Source organism: Vitis vinifera, chromosome 7 (genome assembly GCF_030704535.1).
Source record: "Vitis vinifera cultivar Pinot Noir 40024 chromosome 7, ASM3070453v1".
Taxonomy (NCBI): Eukaryota; Viridiplantae; Streptophyta; class Magnoliopsida; order Vitales; family Vitaceae; genus Vitis; species Vitis vinifera.
Genome location: NC_081811.1, coordinates 21,585,826 through 21,609,680, shown reverse-complemented (window position 1 = coordinate 21,609,680; position 23,855 = coordinate 21,585,826). Strand labels below are relative to the sequence as shown.

Below are 23,855 nucleotides of genomic sequence, written 5' to 3'. Positions count from 1 at the left end.
GTGTCTCGGCCCCTAGCTCACATGGTGCCTCGAACCCTGGCTCACATGGTGTCTCGAACCCTGGCTCAAATGGTGCCTCGAACCTTGGCTCGCATGGTGCTTTGACCCACGGTGTCTCGGCCCTTGGCTCGTATGGTGCCTCGACCCTTGGCACGCATGGTGGCTCAGCTTCGGGCTCGCATGGTGCCTTAGCCCCAAGCTCGCATGGTGCCTCAGCCCCCAGCACATATGGTGCCTCAACCCCGGGCTCGCATGGTGTCTCAATCCCTGGCTCGCATAGTGCCTCGATCCCTAGCACCCATGGTTCCTCGACCCCTGGCTCGCATAGTGTCTTGGCCTCTGGCACGCATAGTGTTTCGACCCCCGACACGTATGGTGCCTCTACCCCTGTCAAGCATAGTGCCTCGGCCCTCGATTAGCATGATGCCTCTACTACCGACTCGCATGGTGCCTCGACCACCGACTAGCACACATGGTGCCTCTTCCCAGCTCCCATGCATGGTGCCTAGGCCCCCGACTCCCATGCATGGTGCATCGGTCCCCGACTGGCATGCATGGTGCCTCGACCCCCTACTTCCATGCATGGTGTCTCGACCCCCGACTTCCATGCATGGTGCCTCGACCCCTACTGGCATGCGTGGTGCCTTGGTCCCCGACTCGCATGGTGCCCCCAAGCTAGCAAAGACACGTGTCGTTGTCTGTCCATAAGCTCAAGAAGTTGTAGTTAGTCAGGACGAGACTCTCAAAGCGAAGGCGACCAAGCGGAGTGAAACCGTCGAGCCAGTCATGCCGCCTATTCTTAAAGAAACGAAGGAAGAAGAATAAATGGCTACTAACTTGCGAGTCGACTTTTGTGAACGAAAACAAAAAAGGTTGTCTTAGGCCATCAAAGTCGAATCTTTAGCCAAAAAACAAAAGACATGTAGCAAAAATGAGTCGTCGTCCAAGCTAGCGGCCACACCGCCTAATATACTGATTCCTCCATTTCCACTTAGGTCCAAGGTAGTGGACGTGGAGAATATCTTGTTTCACGGGCTAGAGGAAATAGTCACCATCACATACGATGATTCTACGCCTAGCCCTCAATATCCACCAGTTACTTCTACTAACGTGCCTAGTCGGGATGAGCTAGATGTCTTTTTAGAGTGTTTCCCCATATTCACCAACATGAGCTTCTAGCTTCCCATATGAATGAGCTATTCCTAGTTTTGGAGAGGATCCCAATACACGTAATTGTCGATTCCTCTCACAACTTTATGGCTCATGTTCCACATGGGACTACAAACGCAACTATCGAGGTTGTTATTTGCTTGAAGGACTACACGACCATGCAGACAATGGAAGTGGTATGATTATTGTCTCACTCCCCAAATCTTGTCATTCTTTTTTGTTTGTCCTCATGGCTCTTCTTTGATTTTTGGTGGCAGATCATGGCTAGGGTCCGCAATCTGATGAGACAACATACTTAGCTTTTTTAGCAACTACACGCAACAAAGAAGATCAAGGCATACACGACCATTAATGTGGACAACCAACAAGAACTGCAGGCCAACCTAAAGGTAACTAAAGCAGTCAAACTCACAAGACAGTTGAAAAGGGGGCTAGTTTGTTAAGGAAAGTCGAGCTAGAAAATGAAACCCTCTAGGCTCCTATTTGGCAGCTGAAGTAAGACAATACTACCCTAGGGGCCTCTAAGGCAAAGGGAGAGAAACGAAATGTTCAAAAGTTGGAGCTCAAGTAAGCCAAGGCCAACTTCATCAAATAAAGAAGAAGTTGGAGGTGGCCTACCAATGGCAAGTTGATGACATGTTTTTCTATGGCTATCGTTGTTGTATGAAAAAGCATGGCATTACTGATGACATCCCTAATATTCCATTAGATGATGAGGACAAAGCTATGCTAGGCGATGAAGCCGGACAGGATAATGGTTCGGCCATGGGAAAAGGCTCCACAGCAGCTAATGACGTTTCTTTGGAGACTTCTCGAGTCTTTTACTCGTCCTTTGGTTGTTTTTATTTTATTTTATTTTTAGTGTAAGGATGTTAAACTTTTTTTGGCTTTGTATTTCCTTTGATGACGTAATACAAATTTGAAGATTTATTCACTAGCCTTGGAACTTATACACTTAATTGTTGAGCCATTTTGGTTTTCTCTCAAGGGAGTTTTATGGTTCGACTGGGCCTTTGCCTCTTTGGTTATGCCTTGGTGCTTACTAGAGTTGTGGTGCATGTCATATGCTCTAATGATATTGCCACTTGGCTTTTCTTGGCACATAGTTGTTTAGGAATTGCATTCAGTTTTGCTTACAGTCATTGGCATAAAAAACATGCATTATTGATAATATTTTTTCAAGTTGGCTACATTCCAATGGTGGAGTAGTGGCATGTTGTCCATTGTTTGTAAATGGTATGCCCCTAACTTTCCTATCTTGCTTACAACATATGGGTCTTCCCAATTAGGTTGGAGCTTGTCAGTACTAGTTTCAGCTGTGTTCTCAAAGACTCGTCTAAAAACCAAGTTTCCTGGATTGAACAATCGCAGTCATGTTTTCTTGTTGTATTAAGCCATCGCTATTTGCTAGTAAAAGGCCATTTGGAAAACTGCAGCCTCCTGCTCTTCATCTGCCCAATCTAAATGCATTTCAAGATTTTCACCATTTGTTTTTTATTCTTGCATTGTCATTCTAACAATGGACATTCCTATCTCGGTTGGAATGATGACCTCCATGTCATATGCCAAAGCAAATGGGATGACCCTAGTAGGCCAACTGTTGGTAGTTCTATAAGCCCATAACATACTGGGCAATTTGTCTACCCATTTGTTTTTTGCCCCTTCTAGTTGTTTCATCAAGGAATTCAATAGTGTCTTATTTATTGCCTCTGTTTGCCTATTTCTTTGTGGATGCTGAGGCATCAAATAGAAGTTCCAAATATTCAACTCTGAACAAAAAGTCTAAAAGACATTGCTATCGAATTGCGACCCATTGTCTACGATAATGACATGAGGAATTCCAAACTGGCACACAATATTTTTCCAAACGAACTTTGTCACGTCTTTGTCTTTGATGCTAGCATAGGCTTTAGTTTCCACTCATTTACTGAAATAATCGGTAGCTACGACCAGAAGATTTTTCTAAGATGTGTCGATTGGTAATGGGTTGACTAGATCCATTCCCTATTAGGCAAACAACCATGGGCTAGTCATTGGATTAACGTAGTCTACTGGCAATCAGGGAATGGGTGCATGTCTTTAACATTAGTCACATTTTCGGACGTTGTTTTCCGTATCTCATTTCATCGTAGGCTAGTAGTAGCCTTAAGAGTAGGCTCGATGTTCTAAGGTTCATCCTTCTAGATGGTTGTCGCATATGCCCTCATACAATTCAACCAAAACATATTGGGCTTCCGAATTGGTCAAACACTTAAAGTAAGACCATCCAAATGACCGTCTATACAGTTGATCATTAATCAGAGTAAATCTGGTAGCCTGGACTCGAAACTTGTGTGCTTGTTTTCCATACTCAAGGACTTCACCAATGTGGAGGTAATAAATGATAAACTGCATCCACCCTGTGTTTGTTTGGGCTATGTCATGGATCTGTTCTGGTGTAATAGAAGACGTGGGCTAGATGTAGACTGGCAACAATATGGATTCGATTATTAGCAAGGCGACGACCACTCTAGCCAACATATCTGTCTTTCTGTTCTCTTCACGGGGGATACGCTTAACTCACCAATTGTCCAGCTTGCCTAGAAGGGCTTCCACACCAGTAAGGTAGTGGGTCATGTGTTCATCCCTGGCCTTGTATTCTCACTGAATTTGCCCGACCACCAACTATGAATCACTTCACGTCCACTTTTGTTGTTGCAAGCACCAAAGCGAAGTCGAGGCCAATTATCATTGCTTCATACTTAGTCTTGTTATTAGATACGAGAAAGTTGAGGCAGACAAACTACTCGATCTGCTCCCTAGTAAGGAAAGATAGCATGAGCCCTACTCCAGCTCTTGATGTTCTTAAGGCTCTGTTTACATGCAGGATCCACCATTGGCCGGTTGTATCAATTCGTACCCATTTTTGGGGTAACTCGGCAATGAAATCTATGAGATACTACATTTTCAAGGACAACCGAGGCTTATATTATATGTCGTACTCACTTAATTCAATAGCCCACTTCATCATCCACCCGGATAAATATAGTTTGTTGGAATTGTTACTTGGTGGGCCTAGAAGTATGGACGGAGTTTTTTCAAAGCAATGCGCAATACCAACACTATCTGTTCCACTTGAGAATAGTGGGTTTCAACATCTACCAAAGCTTTACTCACATAGTAAATTAGTATTGGCCCATTGCTCACAACATGTCAGAATAGGACGGCGCTAACTGCATATTTGAACACAACGATATACATGTACAACTTCTCACTGACTTTCGAACTACTTAAAATATGAGGTTTTGTTAGGCTAGCTCTCAATAGCGTCAAAGGCACTTTTACATTCTTCCGTCCAACCAAACATTTGTGCTCCATGCAAAGTGGTGAAGAAATGAAGTTCATTAGTGAAGCGTGCTATGAATCGACCCAAGGCTATTGGATGGCCTGTGAGTTGTTACATTTCCTTTTTAGTGGAAGGAGTGGAAGTCTCGAGCACAACTTTTACTTAGGTTGGGTTCACTTCTCTTTAAGTCACTATAAAATTGAGAAACTTGCCTACACTAACGTCGAACACGCATTTGAGCGGGTTAAGTTTCATGTTGTACCTTCATATCAACCCGAGCACCTCTTCCAAATGTTGAATGTGTTTTGGGCAGTTTTTTCTTTTGATGACCATGTTATCAATATACACTTCCATTGTTCGACCTATCAACAACTTAAAAAATTTCATCATCGATTTCTATTATGTTGCTCCTACATTCTTGAGCCCAAAAAGCATGATGTTGTAGTAGTACAGTTCTCGCAGTGTGATGAAGGTCGTTTTCTCTTTATCCAACTAGAACATGGTGATTTGGTGGTACTTGGAGGAAACATCAAGGAAGGAAAGCATTTCATGCCCGGACGTTGAATTGACAATCTAATCAATTCGGGGCAAATGGAAACTATTCTTTGGGCAAGCATCATTTAGGTTTGTGTAATCCACACATACTTGCCATGTTCCTCTTTTCTTTGAGATCACCACGATATTGGCTAATCGGTCCAAATAGGTGACTTCCCGGATAAAGCTCGTCACTAACAGCTTATCAATTTCCGTTTGGATTATTTTCTGGTGGTCTGGGTGGAAGCATCACACCTTTCGTCGTATAGGTCGTGTATTTAGGAGAATATTCAATTTATGAACAACTACAAACGGGTCGATTCCCAGCATATCTGAATTGGTCTAAACAAAAATATCTGTGTTTTACCGAAGCATAGCTTCCAAGTGACGCTGCTCCTCCATTGTTAGCAAAGAGTTGGTGTTTGTCACATGACCATCTTTGTCTGATAAGGGCAGGGGTAGCAAGGGGTTAACGGTCGATGGATCTCTCTTCATTTGTTGTTGTAATTGTTATTGGTCCTTCACACTTGATGACTCAAGTTCATCTCCAGTTGAATCCGTCTGCCCTGCTTCTACAGCCACCTGGTAGCATTGCCTAGAGACCAGTTAGCTACTAAGTAAGTCTACTTGCCCAACCTCAATGAGGTAGCTTGCTATTTGATGATATGTAGACAAGATGGTTTTCATTTTGTGTAGCAATACCCGTTCCATAATAGTGTTGTATGGTGATAAGTCCTCTACCACTGAGAAATGAACATTCAATATGACCTAGTTGACCTGGACAAGTAGAACATCATCTAGAGACACTATTGAGGTTTCATTGAATTCGATCAAAACGCGGCCCAAATTTTCCAAGGTAGATGGAGAATACCCTATTTGTCTGTACGCTGACATTTGTAGGAGGTCTGCAAAGCTACCTAGATCAATCAAGACTCTACGCACGTCAAAGTCGTCGACTCCTAATGTTAAGACCAGGGTGTCCTCATGCAGTAGAAGCACCTAGGTATAGTCAATTGGAATGAAAGTAATAGGCCCATCAATCAATTGAACACTGTCATCAGTGAACGTACACAGAACGACATTCACTCATTCCTTTATAGAGGCTGTGTAGACCAATATTCGCCTATACTTTCTAGGCTAATGTTTATCATCCATGAGTCCATTGTGGATATAGTTGATTATCGCCCTAGGCACCATAAGAGACGTAAGGGCCCATTCAATTCCCTTTGTTTCATCTCGTTCGCCTGAGGTATAGACGTACTGCTTAAGGTGTCTAACCTTGATGAGTTTTTTTATAAGGTAGTGCAAATTCTTGTACTAGTCCATGGTGTGTCCATGCTCTTTATGGTAAGAGAATCGTTGTTTCCAATCTCGTCTGGTCAGATCAATTTTGATTGGCTCTAGTCATTTGAATTCGAACAGCTCTCGAATTAATGGGATGAACCTCTCATATGAGACGGTCATCGGAGTCACCCTTAAAGGTTGTTGTTGTCGTTCGTCTTGTTTCCATCCCCCTTGTCTAAACTGGTTGTTTAAGGGTTTTGATCTTTCAACTTTGTTATTCTTTGTTGACCGATTCGTGACCAAAATTTGTTGGGAAGCTACTCGAACATCATCTTCGAGCATAACATATTTATCTGCTCATCTGAACAAGTCATCCATTGAAGTAGGTGGCTTCTTGGCGATGGACTCAAATAACTCAGTGCCCAGGTTAATGTTTTATTTAAAGATTTGGAGAATAGCATCCATGTTGTAGGACTCGACTTGGAGCACCATCTAGCCAAATCGCTTCATGAAGTCTCTCAGCAACTCATTTTCTTACATTTTATGTTTTATAAGGTGTTTATATTCTACACTCTGAAGCGTTTAACATAAGTAATGGACGAAAAATGCCTCAAAGACATCGCGAAAAGAATTGATGGAGTTTTAAGGGAACCGGTGAAACTAGGAAAATATCAAACCATGAAGACTAGTCGAAAAAACTTTGCATAGCAACATATCATTGTCGATATCTAACATCATGAGCTGCTAGTAGTGTAGAAGATGGTCGAATGGGTCGCTCATCCCATCGTACATGATGAACTTAGGTACTAGGAACCCTTTGAGGGACTCGTAGTTGATAATATGAAGAATGAACAACATGGATAGCATATCATCTAGCTTTTGGCTGATAGTGCCGAGTAAGGCCTTAGTCGTGGGCTCCATATTTGCAGCTTTGTCTACGATGGCAGGAAGCTTAGTGGCGCCTCCTATTTAGATTGACCCAGCCGGGCTTTCAAGGCATCGAAGATGCAATAGGATGCCTACGCCTTTTGGCCTTGGGCCCCAGTCGAGTCCTTATGGCATCAGACAAGCAGGAGCCTCATTGCTATCCTTTTTTTCACTTCCATTTGGTGGAACCAGCAGCTTCATCGAAAAAGAGAGGTTGATATGTTGATGGATAAACTGGCTCGGTCCAGGTAGGAGAACTGCTATAGGACAAGTCTTCTTCCTATGCATGATGAAGCGACTCAATGTGCCTTCGAGATGAGCGTGCCACTTAACTACAACTCCATTTTGTGTTGGTCAATTAAGTAGGGGTATGGCAGTTTGTGAGCAACGCCCTTCAATCATCTGAGCGCGCAACCCTTGGTTCTTTTGTTTTAGTTGTTCATCCTACTAGTGTAGGGACTGCATGCGACACTCATTTTCTTCTTACTTTTTTTCTATTCTTGTCTGCCAAGCCTAGAAACAATTAGCCATGGTGGCTGACTAAGATATATGAGAAGTGTTGGTCATAATGCTTCAGTGCTTTTTGTTAAGTTCCCACATATGACGTCAATGTTGTTGCGCGGTTCGAATGGAGTTTCTCAGCTAGCTCTTAAAGGGTTGAAGGAATGACATGACCAACGATACTTGTCCGTCTAGCTCGCTTGCGAACAACTATGTGACACTTACACAAAAGGTTGTCCGGATAGTTTGCTTAAGCATGCCTCTCTGATGTTAAAGTCAATAAGTGGCTTAAGCAAGTAAAAGATTGTTGAAAAAGAAAGTGCATACCATTTGTGGATTCTGCATGGCTATTTATGTTTGCTCAAGTGTAATGTCTTTCCAAAAATCTTAATAGCACCTTAATTGTGCTTGACTGTGCAGTATTATGGCTTTGACTACTGATATCTAACAGTTGTCTTGCCTTAATGAGTCGCCGATAATGGAATGTATTCTAGTAATGGTCGCATTTAATATGGAGCATGCCTAGCACGCAATCTGCACATTAAAGGTGAGTAAATTTTGTGAAGGATAGTCTGGCGCCAATATTGCTATATCTGTGTAAGAATTATCCATCTGACCCTACTTTGGGACGAACCAGCCATCCAGTCTTAGGGTTATGGGACAAACAACTGAAAATGCCTTCGTATACAGCATGCATTCTCAGACAACCATGACAATGAAAGACTTCGGGACGACCTTGCAGAGAGGGTCCCACAGTAGTGAATAAGACATATTCGAATATGGGATTTACTTTTCAAATATTTCATATTAAGATATAAATCTAGAAAATCAAGCAAATAGCTTCAAGTGTAACCGAGTATTTTAATATTCTCAACGGATTGGTAATTGAATTAGACTTGTACATTGCCCTAAAAATGGAGTCACCAATTGATGCAAGGTGAGTAAAGGAGATACTTGAACATGATAGAGTTTACCAATTTCTTTTAGGGTTTAATCTTGAATATGATCAGGTTTGTGATCATGTATTAGGGAAAAAACATTTTCTTGGTCTAAATGAAGCATTCATGCTTATAAAAGGTGAAAAAAGTTATAGGGAGTTAATGGGGGAAAATGTGAGGATTTTAACCTAGTTATAGAAACTTCTGGCCTCAAAACCAACAATATTGAAAAAGCTCTTGTTGTTGGATAGCCCCGAAGTTCCATGAAAAATGACCAACGAGACAACCAATATGATAATAAGTAGTGTGACTTTTGTAAGAAGTTATGTCATACTAGAGAAACTTACTAGCAGTTTCATTGCAAACTTAGGAATGTATTAAATCATAAGGAGCTAAATGAAAGTGTTACTCATGCCTTTAATGTTGGACCAGTTAAACAGAAAATTATGAACAATGGAGAACAAGAGACCAAGTCTTTTGCAAATGAGCAATGGAATTTATTGCATCGCATCATTAACTTATCTAAAAGCCAATACAATCCTTTTCCTACTTGTGTTTTAGCTGAGCAAGGTGATTTAAAAAATGCTCTGAGTGTCATTCTAGGTAATAAAGTCTCATGGATTATTGATTCAAGGGATTTTGACCATATGACTAGTTGTTTAAATTTATTTACTTATATTTTCCATGTTTGGGAATAAAAAAGTATGGATTACCAATGGTACATTATCATCAATTGCTAGAAAAAGAGTTTATACCTCTTTCAATGTCATTCTAGGTAATAAAGTCTCAAGGATCATTGATTTAAGGGCTTCTGACCATATGACCAGTTGTTCTAATTTGTCTACTTATATTTTCCATGTTTGGGTATAAAAATGTACGAATTACTAATGGTACATTATTATCAATAGCTGGAAAAAGGGTCTATACCTATTTCAAAAAACTTGACCTTAAATTTTGTTCTTCATGTCCTTGATTTGTCTTGTAATTTGTTTTCAGATAGTAAATTTACTAAAAATAGTAATTTTGTTGCTAAATTCTCATCTCATTGTTGTGAATTCTAAGATTTGGATTCGGGAAGGACAATTGACAATGCTAGAGAAATAAATGGGTTGCACTACTTGGAGAATGAAAATCTCTCCAAAAGGCAAGCTCAAGTGGCAAATCAATCTTCATCTAAAGAAATTATGTCATGGCATTTTAAATTAGGGCATCCTAGCCTCTCTTATCTGCAACATTTGTTTCCAAAGTTGTTCAAAAATAAACAAGCCTCAAAACTTCAAGGTGAATTTTGTGAACTTTCCAAACGTCAAAGGCTCAATTCCTGCCACAACCATATAAAAAATCTACTCATTTTATCCTTGTGCACAATGATGTATAAGGACCCTTAAGAGTGAACAACATTACACAAACACAATGGTTTATCACTTTCATTGATGATGTCAAATTTGTGTTGGGTAAACTTGTTAAAGGAAAAATTCGAGGTTGAGTAAGTGTTCAAAAACTTCCATGAGATAATCTAAAACTAATTTGGAATAAAAATAAAAATGTTACGAAACAATAATAGGAAAGAATACTATTCATGTATCCTTGGTACATACCTTTCAGCAAATGGTATTATTCCCACTCTTTTTGTAACAAAATACCCCAACAAAATAAAGTGATAAAAATAAATAATAGACACCTTTTTTAAGTAACCTGATCACTCACGATCACAAATCATGTTCCAAAACAATTATGGGGCAAGACCATTTTAATTGTTTCTTATCTAATAAATAGAATGCCTTATCAGGTCCTTGATTTTGCCACACCACTATCTACTTTCATTGAGTTTTACCCTAGTACAAAATTATTCACCTTTTTTTCTCTAAGAATTTTTAGTTGCATAATATCCATTCATGACCATGATCCTCATCATAGTAAGCTTGACCCTAAATCCATTAAATGTATTTTCCTAGGGTACTCACAAATCCAAAAAGAGTACAACTGTTATGATTCTAGCTATCACTTAAAAGATGTTTGTCAATCTCGATATCACCTTTTTTGAAAACCAACCATATTATGCCCACACTCACCTTCAAAGGAGGATTCTAGTAAAGCCTCGTTTTAGGAAATCATTCATCTATCCATCTCCTCATTTGAGAGCATGTCTTCTATTCCTGTTCAATCACTCATTTGTTTTGCTATCCCTTCTTTATCTTTTTCACCTTTCTCATCTTCTCTGTCTAAAATGCCAACACAACAACTAAGGGAAGAAGATTTACCACAACCAAAGCTTCATGTCTACTCTAAGAGAACTAATCCAAGGAAGATAAAACAACTATTGGTGCATTGCCAAGAACCCAAACCGATATCCATTGATTTGGAAGGCATAAGTAATTCTTATTCTTCTCTTTTTGTTATGATCTTGATTTACCTATTGCTCTTAGAAAAGGAACCCGATCTTGTACACTTCATCTAATTTCAAATTTTGTGTCATATCATCGTCTTTCACATTCCTGTAAAGCTTTTTTGCCTAACATGTCCAATGTAGTTGTTCCTAAGTCAATGTAGAAAGCTTTCATTATTCTTGAGTGGAAGAATGCAATCATGGAGGAAGTTGGAGTGCTTGAAAAAAAATGGAACTTGGGATTTGGCAAAAGTACTAGAAGGAAAGTCTCATATTGGATGTAAATGGAATATTTCAGTGAAACACAAACCAGATGGGACTATTGATCGATTCAAAGCAAGATTAGTGGCAAAGGGATATGCTCAGACATATGGAATTGACAATCAAGAAATGTTTTCACCAATTGCTAAGATGAATACTATGAGAGTTTTATTGTCTCTTGCTACAAATTTGAATTAATATCTCTACTAACTTGATATCAAAAAGGCTTTTCTGAATGGTAAACTTTAAAAAGAAGTCTATATGCAGTTACCACTTAGCTTTGAAGAAAATTATGATAGAGAAAATATGTGCAACTTATAACGATCATTGTATGGATTAAAGCAATCTAGTAAGGCTTAGTTTGATCGTTTTCCAAAGTCTATTAAAGTAGTAGAGTATCTATAAAGTTGGTTAGATCGCACCATTTTTTCAATTTTTCCAAGGAAGGTAAAACAATCATCTTAATAGTATATGTTGATAACATATTTTTGACAAGGGATGATGCGTATGAAATTGATCACTTGAAAAATGAACTTTCAAGGGAATTTGAGATGAAGGATTTGGGTTTTCTAAGACATTTCTTAGGTATGGAAGTGGCGCATTCAAAGATTGGTGTTGTAGTCACATAGAGAAAATATGTACTTGACTTGTTAAAGGAAATAGGAATGCTAGGTTGCAAGCCTACTGAAGTTCTAACCGATCCAAACCATAAAATTAGCCTCGTCTAATGTGATAAAAGTGTTGATAAGGAAATATACCAAAGACTTGTGGGATAGTTGATTTATTTGTCACATATCAAATCAGATGTAGCCTTCTCTGTTAGTGTGGTAAGCCATTTCATGCATGCACTTAAGAGGGAGCATTTAAAAGCTAAGTACAAAATCCTAAGATACCTCAACAAAACTTTAAGTGGGGGTTTATTATTCAAAAAGGATTAATAGATTCGAATGGAAGCATTTATAGATGCAAATTGTGCAAGCTCGATTGTAGATAGAAGATTTACTTCGAGTTATTGTATGTTTAATAGTTGAAATCTTGTAACCTAGAGAAGTAAGAAATAAATAGTGGTGACAAGAATTAGAGTCGAGGCAAAATTAAGAGTTGTATATTTTTATAATAGAACATTGTGCTGGTCATGGGAAGGACCTTGAAGGTCTCAGTAGAGAGGAAGACCTTCTGGGTTAGTTTCGAGGGTGAAGTTGAAGGAAGATGGTGTTCGCTAATAGAGCACAGTCAAGGCTCTGTTTTCGTCTTAGGCTTTGAGACGGAAAAGGTTAGTTGGTTGATAGAACAATTGACAAAGGCCATTGAGATGAAGATTTTTATGGGTTTCAACATAAAATTTAGAGGAAAAACCAAAGTCCATCTATTGAAGGTTTGCTTCAATGTTCATGGTAGGTTTATAAGATTATCAGAGTTTGCCTCCAAAAGGAAGTCAACTTTTCTGGTAATACCTGAGGGAAACAATGGTAGGGGATGGGAACTTTTAAAGTCTACGTTGTATTCAATGTTGGTGGTCCCCTCCTTGGGTTTTGATGAAAAGGGAAGGCAGAGCAAGGAATGAAGGATCTTGCACAAAGATGTGAGTCCCTTGCAACGGTCCTTCGTGAATGTAGTCAAAGAAAAATGACCAAGGAGAGGCGGCCATGTTTCAGTAGGTAGATGGGCGAGGGTCGTGGTGTGCGAATGTCATGTTGGTTCTGTTAACTGGGTTGAGGTTAGCCAAGTTATGGCAAGAAGGCTAGGGCATAAAGGCGTGGTGATAATCGTCTCTTTCGTAGGAGGAAAATGATTGTTTTTTGTAGAAACCTAGGAAATTGTCTCACTACACGATTCAAGGTTCATCAGGATTAAAGGTGGAATTACAGTCTTGTTGAGAAGATGGTCGCCAAAGGAAAATTCAAAAGTAGAGGGGAAATTCAAGGTTGGATAGATTTAAGGGTTTTACCATTTCATTTATGGTCTGAGGTTTACTTGAAGAAAATTATGGAGCAGTGGGGAACGGTGACAAAGATAGATTAGCGAACACTGAAACTTTTTTATCTAAGCAAAGCTAGGGTGAGAGTTGTAATGAAAGAAAGATCAGTGCTCCCCGTTTTGATTGAGGTATTAGATGGGGGTTGGGATTTCACAGTTTCAATCGCAGTGGCTGGAAAGGAATACGGTATGCAGGTTAGAAAGATGGGTGAGTCAACTCGGCATTTGGTTGAGGCTCACACAAGGACAGTTGGCAAAAAAAGAGAAGAGGAAGATAGATCAACGGTTGGAAAGGGATCCTCGGTTGGGGTAGTTGGCAAAACAATGGAGTGGAGAGGTGGTCAGAAGGCTGAGAATGCTCCTGTGAAGACACGTGGAACGAACAGAACGACAGTGGGAAACAACTGGCCTCCAACGTCTTTCAGTTCAAATTCAAAAAGCTAGAGAGCAGGTTTTGTTGGGCCAAGGCAAGCTGGTAGTGTCAAAGCCCAGTCAAATCTCGTGGATGGGATTCGAGCCTCCAAACATATGACAAAGGCCTATTCTTTTAGTAAGCCCAACCCACAATCTGAAATTGATGTGGGCTGGAAAAGGGAAGTCCTTGGGAAATACCCAATTCAGTTGCTAGGCTAAGAGATGGGAGGCAAGCAAGACGGATTTTCGAAGAGCCCGTTACATATAGCTACTCTTTCTACAAAGGGGAAGGCGAAGGCAAACTATGAGGATTCTGAAAGTTAACGGAGGTGCTCCGCGGTGAAGTGCGGTTTAAAGAAGTTGTGGAATGTTCTGATTCCTTCAAGCTCTACATGCCGACAAGGGGATCGAAGCCGAAGAGAGCCACTCACGACTGAGAGATCGCTGTCAGGTAGCGATACTCTTCCATTAGAAGACGTCTTCGAAGCGAGAACACAGTTGGTTCAAGGGTGTTACGAGGAAGGAACGACGCCAACGAAGGAAAACGCGAAGCAAATGAATATTCTTAAGGCTCCTTTTTTGTCAAAAGAGAAAGAGAAAATGCGCAATATTGCTATAGGAGGAGACGGAGCAGGTTTTAAGGGCTTTGTGGGTTGTTTTCATAGTGGATCTTCAGTCTCGGATCATCTTTCTTATCCCACAAACAGAGGAAAATGGCTCAACTTTGAGGGGTACTGTGGAATGACGGAAGTGGAAATTTTCCAGGTATCTTATCACCATTCTTCACAGCCTTCTCTATTTTTTCGTTCTCCCTTCTCTAACATGGCTCCTCCATACCAAAGTCCTTCTGTTCCCGATCTCTCCATTTCAGCCTTTCATTCCCAATTTCCTACGAAAAACCGAGTGTTAACTGAAATTTGTTAAAAAAAAATGACGTTGGGGATTATCGTCTTGGGTATGTTGGCAATCCTAACCATGTTGATGCGATGTCCTAGCTGGCTAGATTGAATCTTTTGTCTGAGAGCTTTAAGTATGAAAAGACCAATCTCAGCTCGCCTCATGAGGCCCCTATTCTGGGTGCAATTAGCTAAGAAGACTCAAAGTTCTCCCAAATGAGTGGGTTCCAAATAGAAGGTATTTTCCCCAGAAAAATGGCTAAAGTTTGTGAGGTCTTAAGCTCCTTGGATATTAAGGTGTATTTAATACGAAAGAACAGAATTGCCATAGACATTTGAGCTTTACTGTCATTGGTTTTGAGGTATAGGGACAGTGAGGTTTTTTATGAAGATCATAAGTTGGAATATAAGGGGGTTGGGATCTAGGAAAAAGATGAGAGTGGTTAAGGACTTTTTGCGACTTCAAAATCCGGATGTAGTGATGTTTCAGGAAACAAAAAGAGAGGTGTGTGATAGAAGGTTTGTAGGTAGTGTCTGGTCAATTAGGAATAAGGAATGGGTTGTTATCCCGGTGTACGGGGCTTCAGGAGGGATTTTGATCATTTAGGACTCAAAGAAAATGAGCAGTGAGGAGGTGGTAATAGGATCTTTTTCTGTCTCAGTCAAGTTCTTGTTGGATGGAAATGAACCATTGTGGTTGTCCACAATCTATGGGCCAAACAACCCCTCAATTAGGAAGGATTTTTGGGTGGAGCTGTTAGACCTTTTTTTCCTTACTTTTCTTTCATGGTGTGTAAGAGGTGACTTCAATGTTATAAGGAGAAGATCAGAAAAACTGGGTGGATTTGGATTCACTTCCAGCATGAGGGATTTTGATGGTTTTATAAGAGAATGTGAATTACATAATCCTCCATTACAGAATGCCTCTTTTACTTGGTCAAACATGTAAGAGTCACCAGTGTGTAAGAGATTGGATCGGTTTCTCTATTCAAATGAGTGAGAGTCTTCATTCCCTCAAAGCCTTCAAGAAGTTCTTCCTAGATGGACATCGAATCATTGCCCAATTGTCTTGAATACCAATCCATTCAAGTGGGGCCCAACACTTTTTAGGTTCGAGAATATGTGGTTGCAACATCATAGTTTCAAAGAGTGCTTTAGCAGTTGATGGAGAGAATTTGTAGGAAATGGTTGGAAAGGTCACAAGTTCATGAGAAAGTTACAATTTATTAAGGCAAAATTGAAATATTGGAATAAGAATACTTTTGGAATGCTTAAGGAAAGGAAAAAAACCATCTTGGATGAAATAGATAACATTGATGCCAATGAACAAGAAGGGGCTCTCTCTTCTGCTCTTGGTGCTCAAAGAGTTGTAAGAAAATGGGAGCTAGAGAAAATAATTTTGAGGGAAGAAATTCGTTGGAGACAAAAAACTAAGATAAAATGGGTTAAGGACGGGGATTGCAACTCAAAGTTGTTTCACAAAGTGGCTAATGGGAGATGAAACAAGAATTTCATCAAATTCTTGGAGAATGAAAGAGGTTTGGTGTTGGATAATTCCGATAACATCACAGAAGAGATATTACTTTATTTCAAAAAGCTCTACTTGAGTCCTCCTGGTGAGTCTTGGATAGTAGAAGGTATTGATTGGTCCCCTATATCAGAAGAGAGTGCTTCTAGGCTAGATTCCTCTTTTGCCGAAGAAGAGATCTTTAATGCCATCTTTCAGTTAGATAGGGATAAGGCGTCGAGACCTGATGGTTTCGCCATAACAGTGTTTCAAGATTGTTAGGATGTGATCAAGGAAGACTTAGTGAGGTGTTTGTAGAGTTTCACAAAGAAGATTTCGAATTTTAGACCTATCAGACTGATCACTTGTCTCTATAAGGTAATAGAAAAAGTCTTGTCAAGGCGTCTAAGAGAAGTACTACACGAGACCATCCACTCTACTCAAGGTGCTTTTGTTTAAGGGAGACAAATTATGGATGCAATTCTTATAGCCAATGAGATTGTGGACAAGAAAAGGCAATCAGGGGAGGAGGGAGTTATATTCAAGATAGACTTTGAAAAGGCTTATGACCATGTGAAATGGGATTTTTTGGATCATGTGTTGGAGAATAAGTGATTTAATTATAAATGGAGGAGTTGGATGAGAGGTTGTCTGTCATCGATCTCTTATGCTATTCTAGTGAATGGTAATGCTAAAGGGTGGGTCAAGGCATCTAAAAGTTTAAGACAAGGTAACCGTTTATCCCCTTTCCTGTTCACTATTGTTGCAGATGTGTTGAGTAGAATGTTGTTGAAAGTTGAAGAAAGAAGTTTGTTGGAGGGCTTCAGGGTAGGTAGAATAGATGTAAGGTGTCTCATCTGCAATTTGCATACGATACCATCCTCTTTGCTAACTCTAGCGAGGAAGAACTACAAACTCTTAAGAGTTTATTGTTAGTGTTTGGTCAAATTTCTGGGCTTAAGGTCAATCTTGACAAGAGTAATCTTTTTTGCATCAACCTTGATCAGGATCATCTCTCTAGGTTAGCCTTGATGCTTGACTGCAAGGCTTCAGATTGGCCTATACTTTATCTAGGTCTTCCTTTGGGAGGGAATCCGACTGCTTGTGAATTCTAGGATCCAATGATTGAGAGAATCTCTAGGAGATTAGACGAATGGCAAAAGGCTTACTTATCTTTAGGTGGTAGGATAACTCTCCTACACTCTTGTCTTTCCCATATCCCTAGCTACTTCCTTTCTCTATTTAAGATTCCAGCTTCAATGGCTGCAAAAGTTGAAATGATGAAAAGGGACTTTCTTTGGTCAGGGGTTGGGAAAGGCGAAAGAGATCATCTTGTTAAGTAGGATGTAGTGTGCAAGCCGAGGGTAAAAATGGGTTTGGGGATTGGAAAGATTCCTTTAAGAAATCGCGCTTTTTTAGGGAAATGGTTGTGGAGGTTTCCTAGGGAAAGTACAACTTTATGGCATCAGGTCATTCTTAGCATCTACGAGACACACTTAAATGGTTGGGATGTCAATACTCTAGTCAGATGGCCACACCGCTGTCCTTGGAAGGCCATTGCACAAGTCTTTCAGGATTTTTCCAAGTATACTCGATTTGTCGTAGGAGATGGGGAAAAAATTCGCTTTTGGGAAGATTTGTGGTGGGGGGACCAAATCTTTAAAGACCAATATCCAAGACTATTTAGAGTAGTAATGGATAAAAATATTCCTATATCTTCAATTCTCGGTTCGGCTCGTCCTTTCTCATGGAACTTTAATTTCCGTCGTAATCGAATCGATTTTGAGATAGAAGATCTAGAACGCCTCATCTTTAGTCTTCATCCCTATAAAAAGAATTTCACCATTCTCAAGTGCCAAGATCTAAGAGAAAGCCCATAGGCGGGATATCACAAGGTTTTCGAGATTTGCACCATACTCTTCATCAATTAAAATTGATCTAAGAACATCCAAATCATAGGTAATCTTTAGCACCTATATCTAGAGTATTATTATTTTTAATGTTTTTGTTGCTTAGATTTAGTATCCCTAGGAAGATGGTTGCATGCATCCCAATAATCTCAAGTTTGGAATGGATTTTTCAAATATTTCAACAATTGGTATCACAACCTTAGGTTAGGGAAAAGTATGTTAGATCCTTTCTAGGATGTGTTTGCCTTTGTTTTTCAAGGTTTCTTATTTATTCCATGTCCTTAGTGATGAATATATATACACATATATACATGTTTGTGTGTGTGTGTGTTGTGCATGCAATGAGAGATATTACCCATATATTAGATAATAGTTGTCTTTTAGAGTATGTCAATTGATCACATAATGGGAGGATCTATCACTTAAGGATTAGAGAGGTAATCTTGAAAGATTTATAGCACTACCTTGTTAGATTATGAATATCGGTTCATGAGAAGTCTGCATGCAACGAATAGTAGTAGGTCACAGACCTAAGCTTTGCCTTGTTGTAATATTATAGGATACTTGAGTGTAACTGACTTTCTTTAATAGAGTGTTAAGTTAGCTTCAAAATTTGATTATGAGAAAGCCAATATTTTCTTATGGGTCCTAGCGGTCCTCGCTTGAGCTTCTTATTAATAGTGGCACATTTGATTAAGGGTTTTTGGATTTGGAATTCATAAGTGTGCATAAGGGCATTTGGTGAAAGTGTAAGGTTATACTGGATTTTATGAATGGTCTTTTTGGATTTGGTTATTTAATTAATTAGACCTCAATAGAGTTAATTAATTAATTATGACCTAAGTGAAATGGATTAGGTGAAGTTACACTAAAGTCATTAAACCTAGATCCCAAATATGAACTTACAATCTCTAGATCTATGTTTAATAATGATTTTTTGTCTTGTTTTTTTATTGTGTTAGATCTAGAAAAGCCTAAGACAAAAATTTATGCACCCTATGTGATCCAAGGCTTGGGAACAGAGTAATATGGGGTTCCTTAACAACTTCTACCTAGAAATTTAGACCATTCATAACTCATAAGAGCAGTACACAAAAATGCATAATCAATAATTACAATTTCAGCATACTAGAGCATTATCACCTCTAAGAGGTTACAATAACAATTTGATCATACCATTCTTACCATATACCTGTTGATTAATCACTTAAATATCTTGGATTACTTAAAACCTATAATTCTAGGGTTCTCACCCATGGACATACGTCTATGACCCAACTTAATTCGAATTAGGATTTTCCCATGGCAGGTAGGGTCTTTCACCTTAAGGTAGTTTACTTTTTCTTTTTCTTTTTCTTTTTTATTTTATTTTTTTTATTTTATGTAATGAGTTTTTTATTTCAAGGGCCATTTCCTCAACTTAATTTCCCAAAGTCATGCTTATCGGTGTCTTTCCACAATTTCCAACACCTTAAGTATCAAGTGCCATGTTGCTCTTAATACGCTTCAAAGTTAGTCACTAGCAAAATTCATATATTCCAACAAAGAACATTATAACTATTTAATCATCTTTTTATCAAGCCAAGAGCAATAATTTTCAATACAAAATGCATAATTCAACATATCTCAAATTCATGCAAACCTTCATAGCTCAACATAAATCAAAGTTTCTAATTCTTCATTCAAAAAAGATACTAGAGTGTAAATTTTAACATAAAACATCTCTTACCACCCTCTCTACTTTAATGACACTTCAATTGCCACCTTATATGGAGGAAGAAACAGAGCAATTCCTGAATTTCAAGTTTTTCAAGTCTCAACACTTTCCATTAAAAGTTACCGAAAAGCAGTCAAGTAAAGCTAACAACTAATCCATCTTCAAACTACAATCATGTCTTTAAACTAGTCATCCTAAGAACAACCCTCTTTTTCCCACATATTCTTCCCAAATGAAATATAGCAAATAAAAAAAAATTATAAAAAGAAATAAAGAAAGAAAAAGAAAAACCTAGGGAACGAATTAATTGTCAAGATTACCCATAGAATTATCTTTTTATCGTAAAGTAGAATAATATATAAAAGGTAAAAAATTAATCAGTTTTCCCTATTTTAGATAATATTACCCAAAAATAATAAATATTAGAGTAGATTTAGGTACTGATTATGAGAAATCTAAAATTTGTCATTTTTGATAATTTGAGGGGTTTGATTATAGCACCGATCATATAAATACAAAAAAGGTGATAAAATCATGCTAAGGTTTTATTATATTATATTTTATTTTCATTTTTTTATACTTGGTATTATTGTTTGTGCTTGATCTTAAGGCTTTTTTTATACCTAATCCTATTTTTGTATCCTTATCAACGACATAAATTTTACTATAGAGTTTGGACGGTGGAGATTGAAAGTACTGTTGGTAGGCGTTGAGTAGCTTAAAGTTTTCCTAATTTGAACCTCACTGGTGCTGTGCTAGCTTATAGGGGCAAAATGGTAAACGGACGTTGTGGGTGTACCAAAACAATTCCTCCTCTCTTTAGCCTTTAATCCCTTTCTTTCTGGGACAATACTCTCTAGGGCTTGGATTGCTGCACCAGAAGACAACGTTCTCTTTTTCTCCTGTCTCTGTCTCTATCTGTATCTGTCGTGGCTCTAGGGCTTGAATTGAAGAAGAAGAGCACAACAGCATTAGGGCTTCCGCCAATCTTTCCTCTCCATTTCTTCAAATCTGCAGCAGGTACGCTCTTTCTTTCTTTCAGCTGTGTTGTTAAATTTTTGAGTTTCTTTCAGAGTATATCAGGATCAAGCGTCTTCGATCTTATATTCTGCTGTTCGACAAGAGCATTCTTTCGGTTTCTTGACAATTTAATGTCCGAGTAGGGCTTTCTATTTAGCCGCTTTTTGCAGATCCATCGTCTTTAACTGTATATATTGTTTTTGTATTTGTTGCCTAGGGATATAGTCACAGAATTGTCATAAATTAGACTATGATCGTCTTGACAACTTTTATAGAGCACAAATAGATAAATGAATCTTAAGGTGTTGGGAGAATTTTCTGGGAAATCTTCTCTAGGAACTGTTTTTTACATAACTTAAAGAAACCATAGTTTTGGCACTGCCTGCTATAGTCCTTTTGAGGGAAGGAAGGGCATGGCATGTTTCATATTCATGTCATGTGTTTGTAGAACATCCTTCAATTTAAGCTGCACAGTCAGCTGACTCCAAGGGCCAGAGAGGGGAAAACCCCTGTTAATGAACCTATTTAGATAATGTACGGAAATACTTGTACTATGTTTGGTTTCAAGAAAGTATCAATGAATGCAAAAAAAAAAAAAATTAAGAAAGGAAAATACCAATGAAAATAAAATATAATTAACTTAAAGAAAAGAAATGTTAAGATTTTTTTTTTATATTTGGTTTTATTACAAAAATACGAAAGAAAATAAAATATAATTAAAATTAATTAAAAATTTATGCGATTTCAAATTATTTAATCTTTATATAAAATAATTAAAATAAATTAAATGAGTTTGAAGTAGAATATAAAAATAATTTATTGAATTTAATTTTTTTTTTCCTTAACTTTTTTTTCCTTATACTTTTCCTTGCTATTTTCTTTCCTTTACATTTTTCCTCAAATTTTCCTGGAATCAAATATAGCCTTGATATAGTGTATATGCATTCTAGAGTATATTTCCTATCTTGTTCAAATAATAAAAGAATTATAGATGATAAAAAGTTTGTATGAAAATTTTCGACATGTAACACATGATTTTTGAACTGATAAGTTAATCATTCATTTCTAGCCATCCCAACATTGGACCTAGAGATACTGTTTCCAACCTTAGAAACTATAAAGTGGTTTTTTCATGTGTTCAAATGTTGATCATCACATTAAAAATGTTTTGCAAAAATTGTCAATTAGCCGTATAATTTACTCTTCAACTAATGGATGCTCCCATGTTGGAAATTACAACTTGATCAACCAATGACAATTTAGCATCAATAGAAATCTTCCTTATTTGTTTCAAAACATCGTTTTTAAATTGTGGCCCACCAAAAGAGCTTTCATTTATAACTACCAAGAATAGAGGGGTATTTTAGTGACACAAAAGAAAAAAAAAGGGGAAGGGGAGGGGGATCTGGGGGAGAGGGGGGGGGGGGGGTTGACTTTAGGGCTTGTTTTGTAACTGTTTTCAAAAACAATTTTTTGTTCTCTAGAACAAAAAATAGGAGAACACGTTTGATAACCAGAAAACAAAAAATTGTTTTCCATTTTTAAAAACATAAAATCGAGCTTTTTCAGAGAATAATTTTTAGTTGTTTTCACTTCTTCTCTAAGAATTGTTTTAAAAAATAATTATACAAATATGGAGAATGATTAAAATATAAAACACTACATATAAAAGTTCTTTAAAATATATATAAAAACATAAAAAATAGGTTAAAAACATTTTAGATTCCCCAAACAAACATTTGTTCTACAAAACATGCTCAAAAACTGTTTTTGAAAACAGTTACCGAATAGCACCTTAGAATCTTTACTCTTTTCTACAGCTTGGTGTGGCTACCATACAATAGTTGGATAAAATGCACTCTCCAATTGTCCATTGGAACCATGCACTCTCTGGTTGTTTGTTGGATTTACTAGAAGGTGATTTACCATTCAACCTATACTGCACCTTCTTCATCAATCGATGTTAGAGACCACACTTTGATTGATTTAAGATCAATTGAGACTGACAATTCAGCATCAAATAGGAATCTTCTTTATCTCTATTGAAACATTGTTTTGCAATCATAGCCCACCAAAAAAGTTTTGATTTATAACTTCCAACACTAGAAGGGTATTTTAGTGACAAAAACAGAAAGATTGATCCTCCATTATAAAATTTATGAAGTCTTCTAGGCTTTTAGAGTTTCTACAATTTTCTGCAATTAGGGGTGACTCATTAATAGTTGTTGGATCCAATGCACTCCCTGAATGTCCATTGTAGAATCTACTAGAAGGCAATCTGTTGAAAGGATCAAAGGAGACTGACATGGACTTGAATTTGATTCAATAAAGAACTTGATTAGTATTCTTGTTCCCCTTTTTTGTTTCTACTAAATTAGTTCCATACTATGTGGACACCATTTAGCTTCAAAACATGCATATCCACACAAAAGACCTAGTGTTCATGCCTATATCCTAGATGAATGAGATGTTAAGCATGGAAAGATATTGAATTTTTTTTCTTTTTTTTTTATCCAAGGAATCAAAATTGGAGCCTCACAAATCTCCATGTCAAGCCCTTGCCACTCAAGTTAGGCCTCAAAGGTGAGAAATTTAAATGCTTTATAATTTTGAGAAAGTGAGCAAATTGATTTACAAAGTTCCCATCACTAGGATGATAAGAATCTAGATTTCATTTGATCTTCTCTTCTTCCTTTTGTAATCTTTTCTATTTAGTTGTATCATAGAAAATGCGAAAATTGATGAGGAAACCCTAAATAATAATACACAATGGAAAAAAAGAAAAGAGGATTTGACAAGGGAAAGGGAGGGGAAGGAGGAAGAAAAAAGGGAAGAACGAAAATGGATAAGTAGAAAATGTTAAAGATGGATCAACGATATTGAAGAGGTACTTAGAGAAGTCCCCTTTTTTTAATCTATATCCCCCTTCAACACGAACCCCCCCACCCCCTTTTTCTTTTTTTAGTTGGATGTAATTTTTATATATATTGATAACATTAAATCCCCTATTGGAGAATATGAGATACATTGTGAATCCAAATCTTATAAACTTAAATTTGTAGGAAAATTGGTAGTTCAACATGGTATT

The 23,855-nt window shown here is 38.0% G+C and overlaps 2 protein-coding genes across 4 annotated transcripts in view; both read left to right on the top strand.

Annotated features, from left to right (window-relative positions):
• Positions 1-204: 204 nt before the first annotated feature.
• Positions 205-708, top strand: LOC104878404 (protein TRACHEARY ELEMENT DIFFERENTIATION-RELATED 7A-like). Its single transcript, XM_010648705.1, has one exon. It carries the CDS (start codon positions 205-207, stop codon positions 706-708), a length of 504 nt encoding a protein of 167 aa, XP_010647007.1.
• Positions 709-20,501: 19,793 nt separating this feature from the next.
• LOC100245435 (sphingoid long-chain bases kinase 1) overlaps positions 20,502-23,855 on the top strand; it is a 48,182-nt gene continuing 44,828 nt past the window's right edge. Inside the window, exons 1-2 of one of the 3 annotated variants that reach the window (XM_059738369.1) lie at positions 20,505-20,767; positions 23,286-23,350. The gene's annotated coding sequence lies outside the window, so the exon portion shown is untranslated. Of the gene's footprint in view, positions 20,768-23,285; positions 23,351-23,855 lie in introns of all 3 variants that reach the window. The other 2 variants (XM_059738371.1, XM_059738370.1) reach the window with 2 other exon arrangements.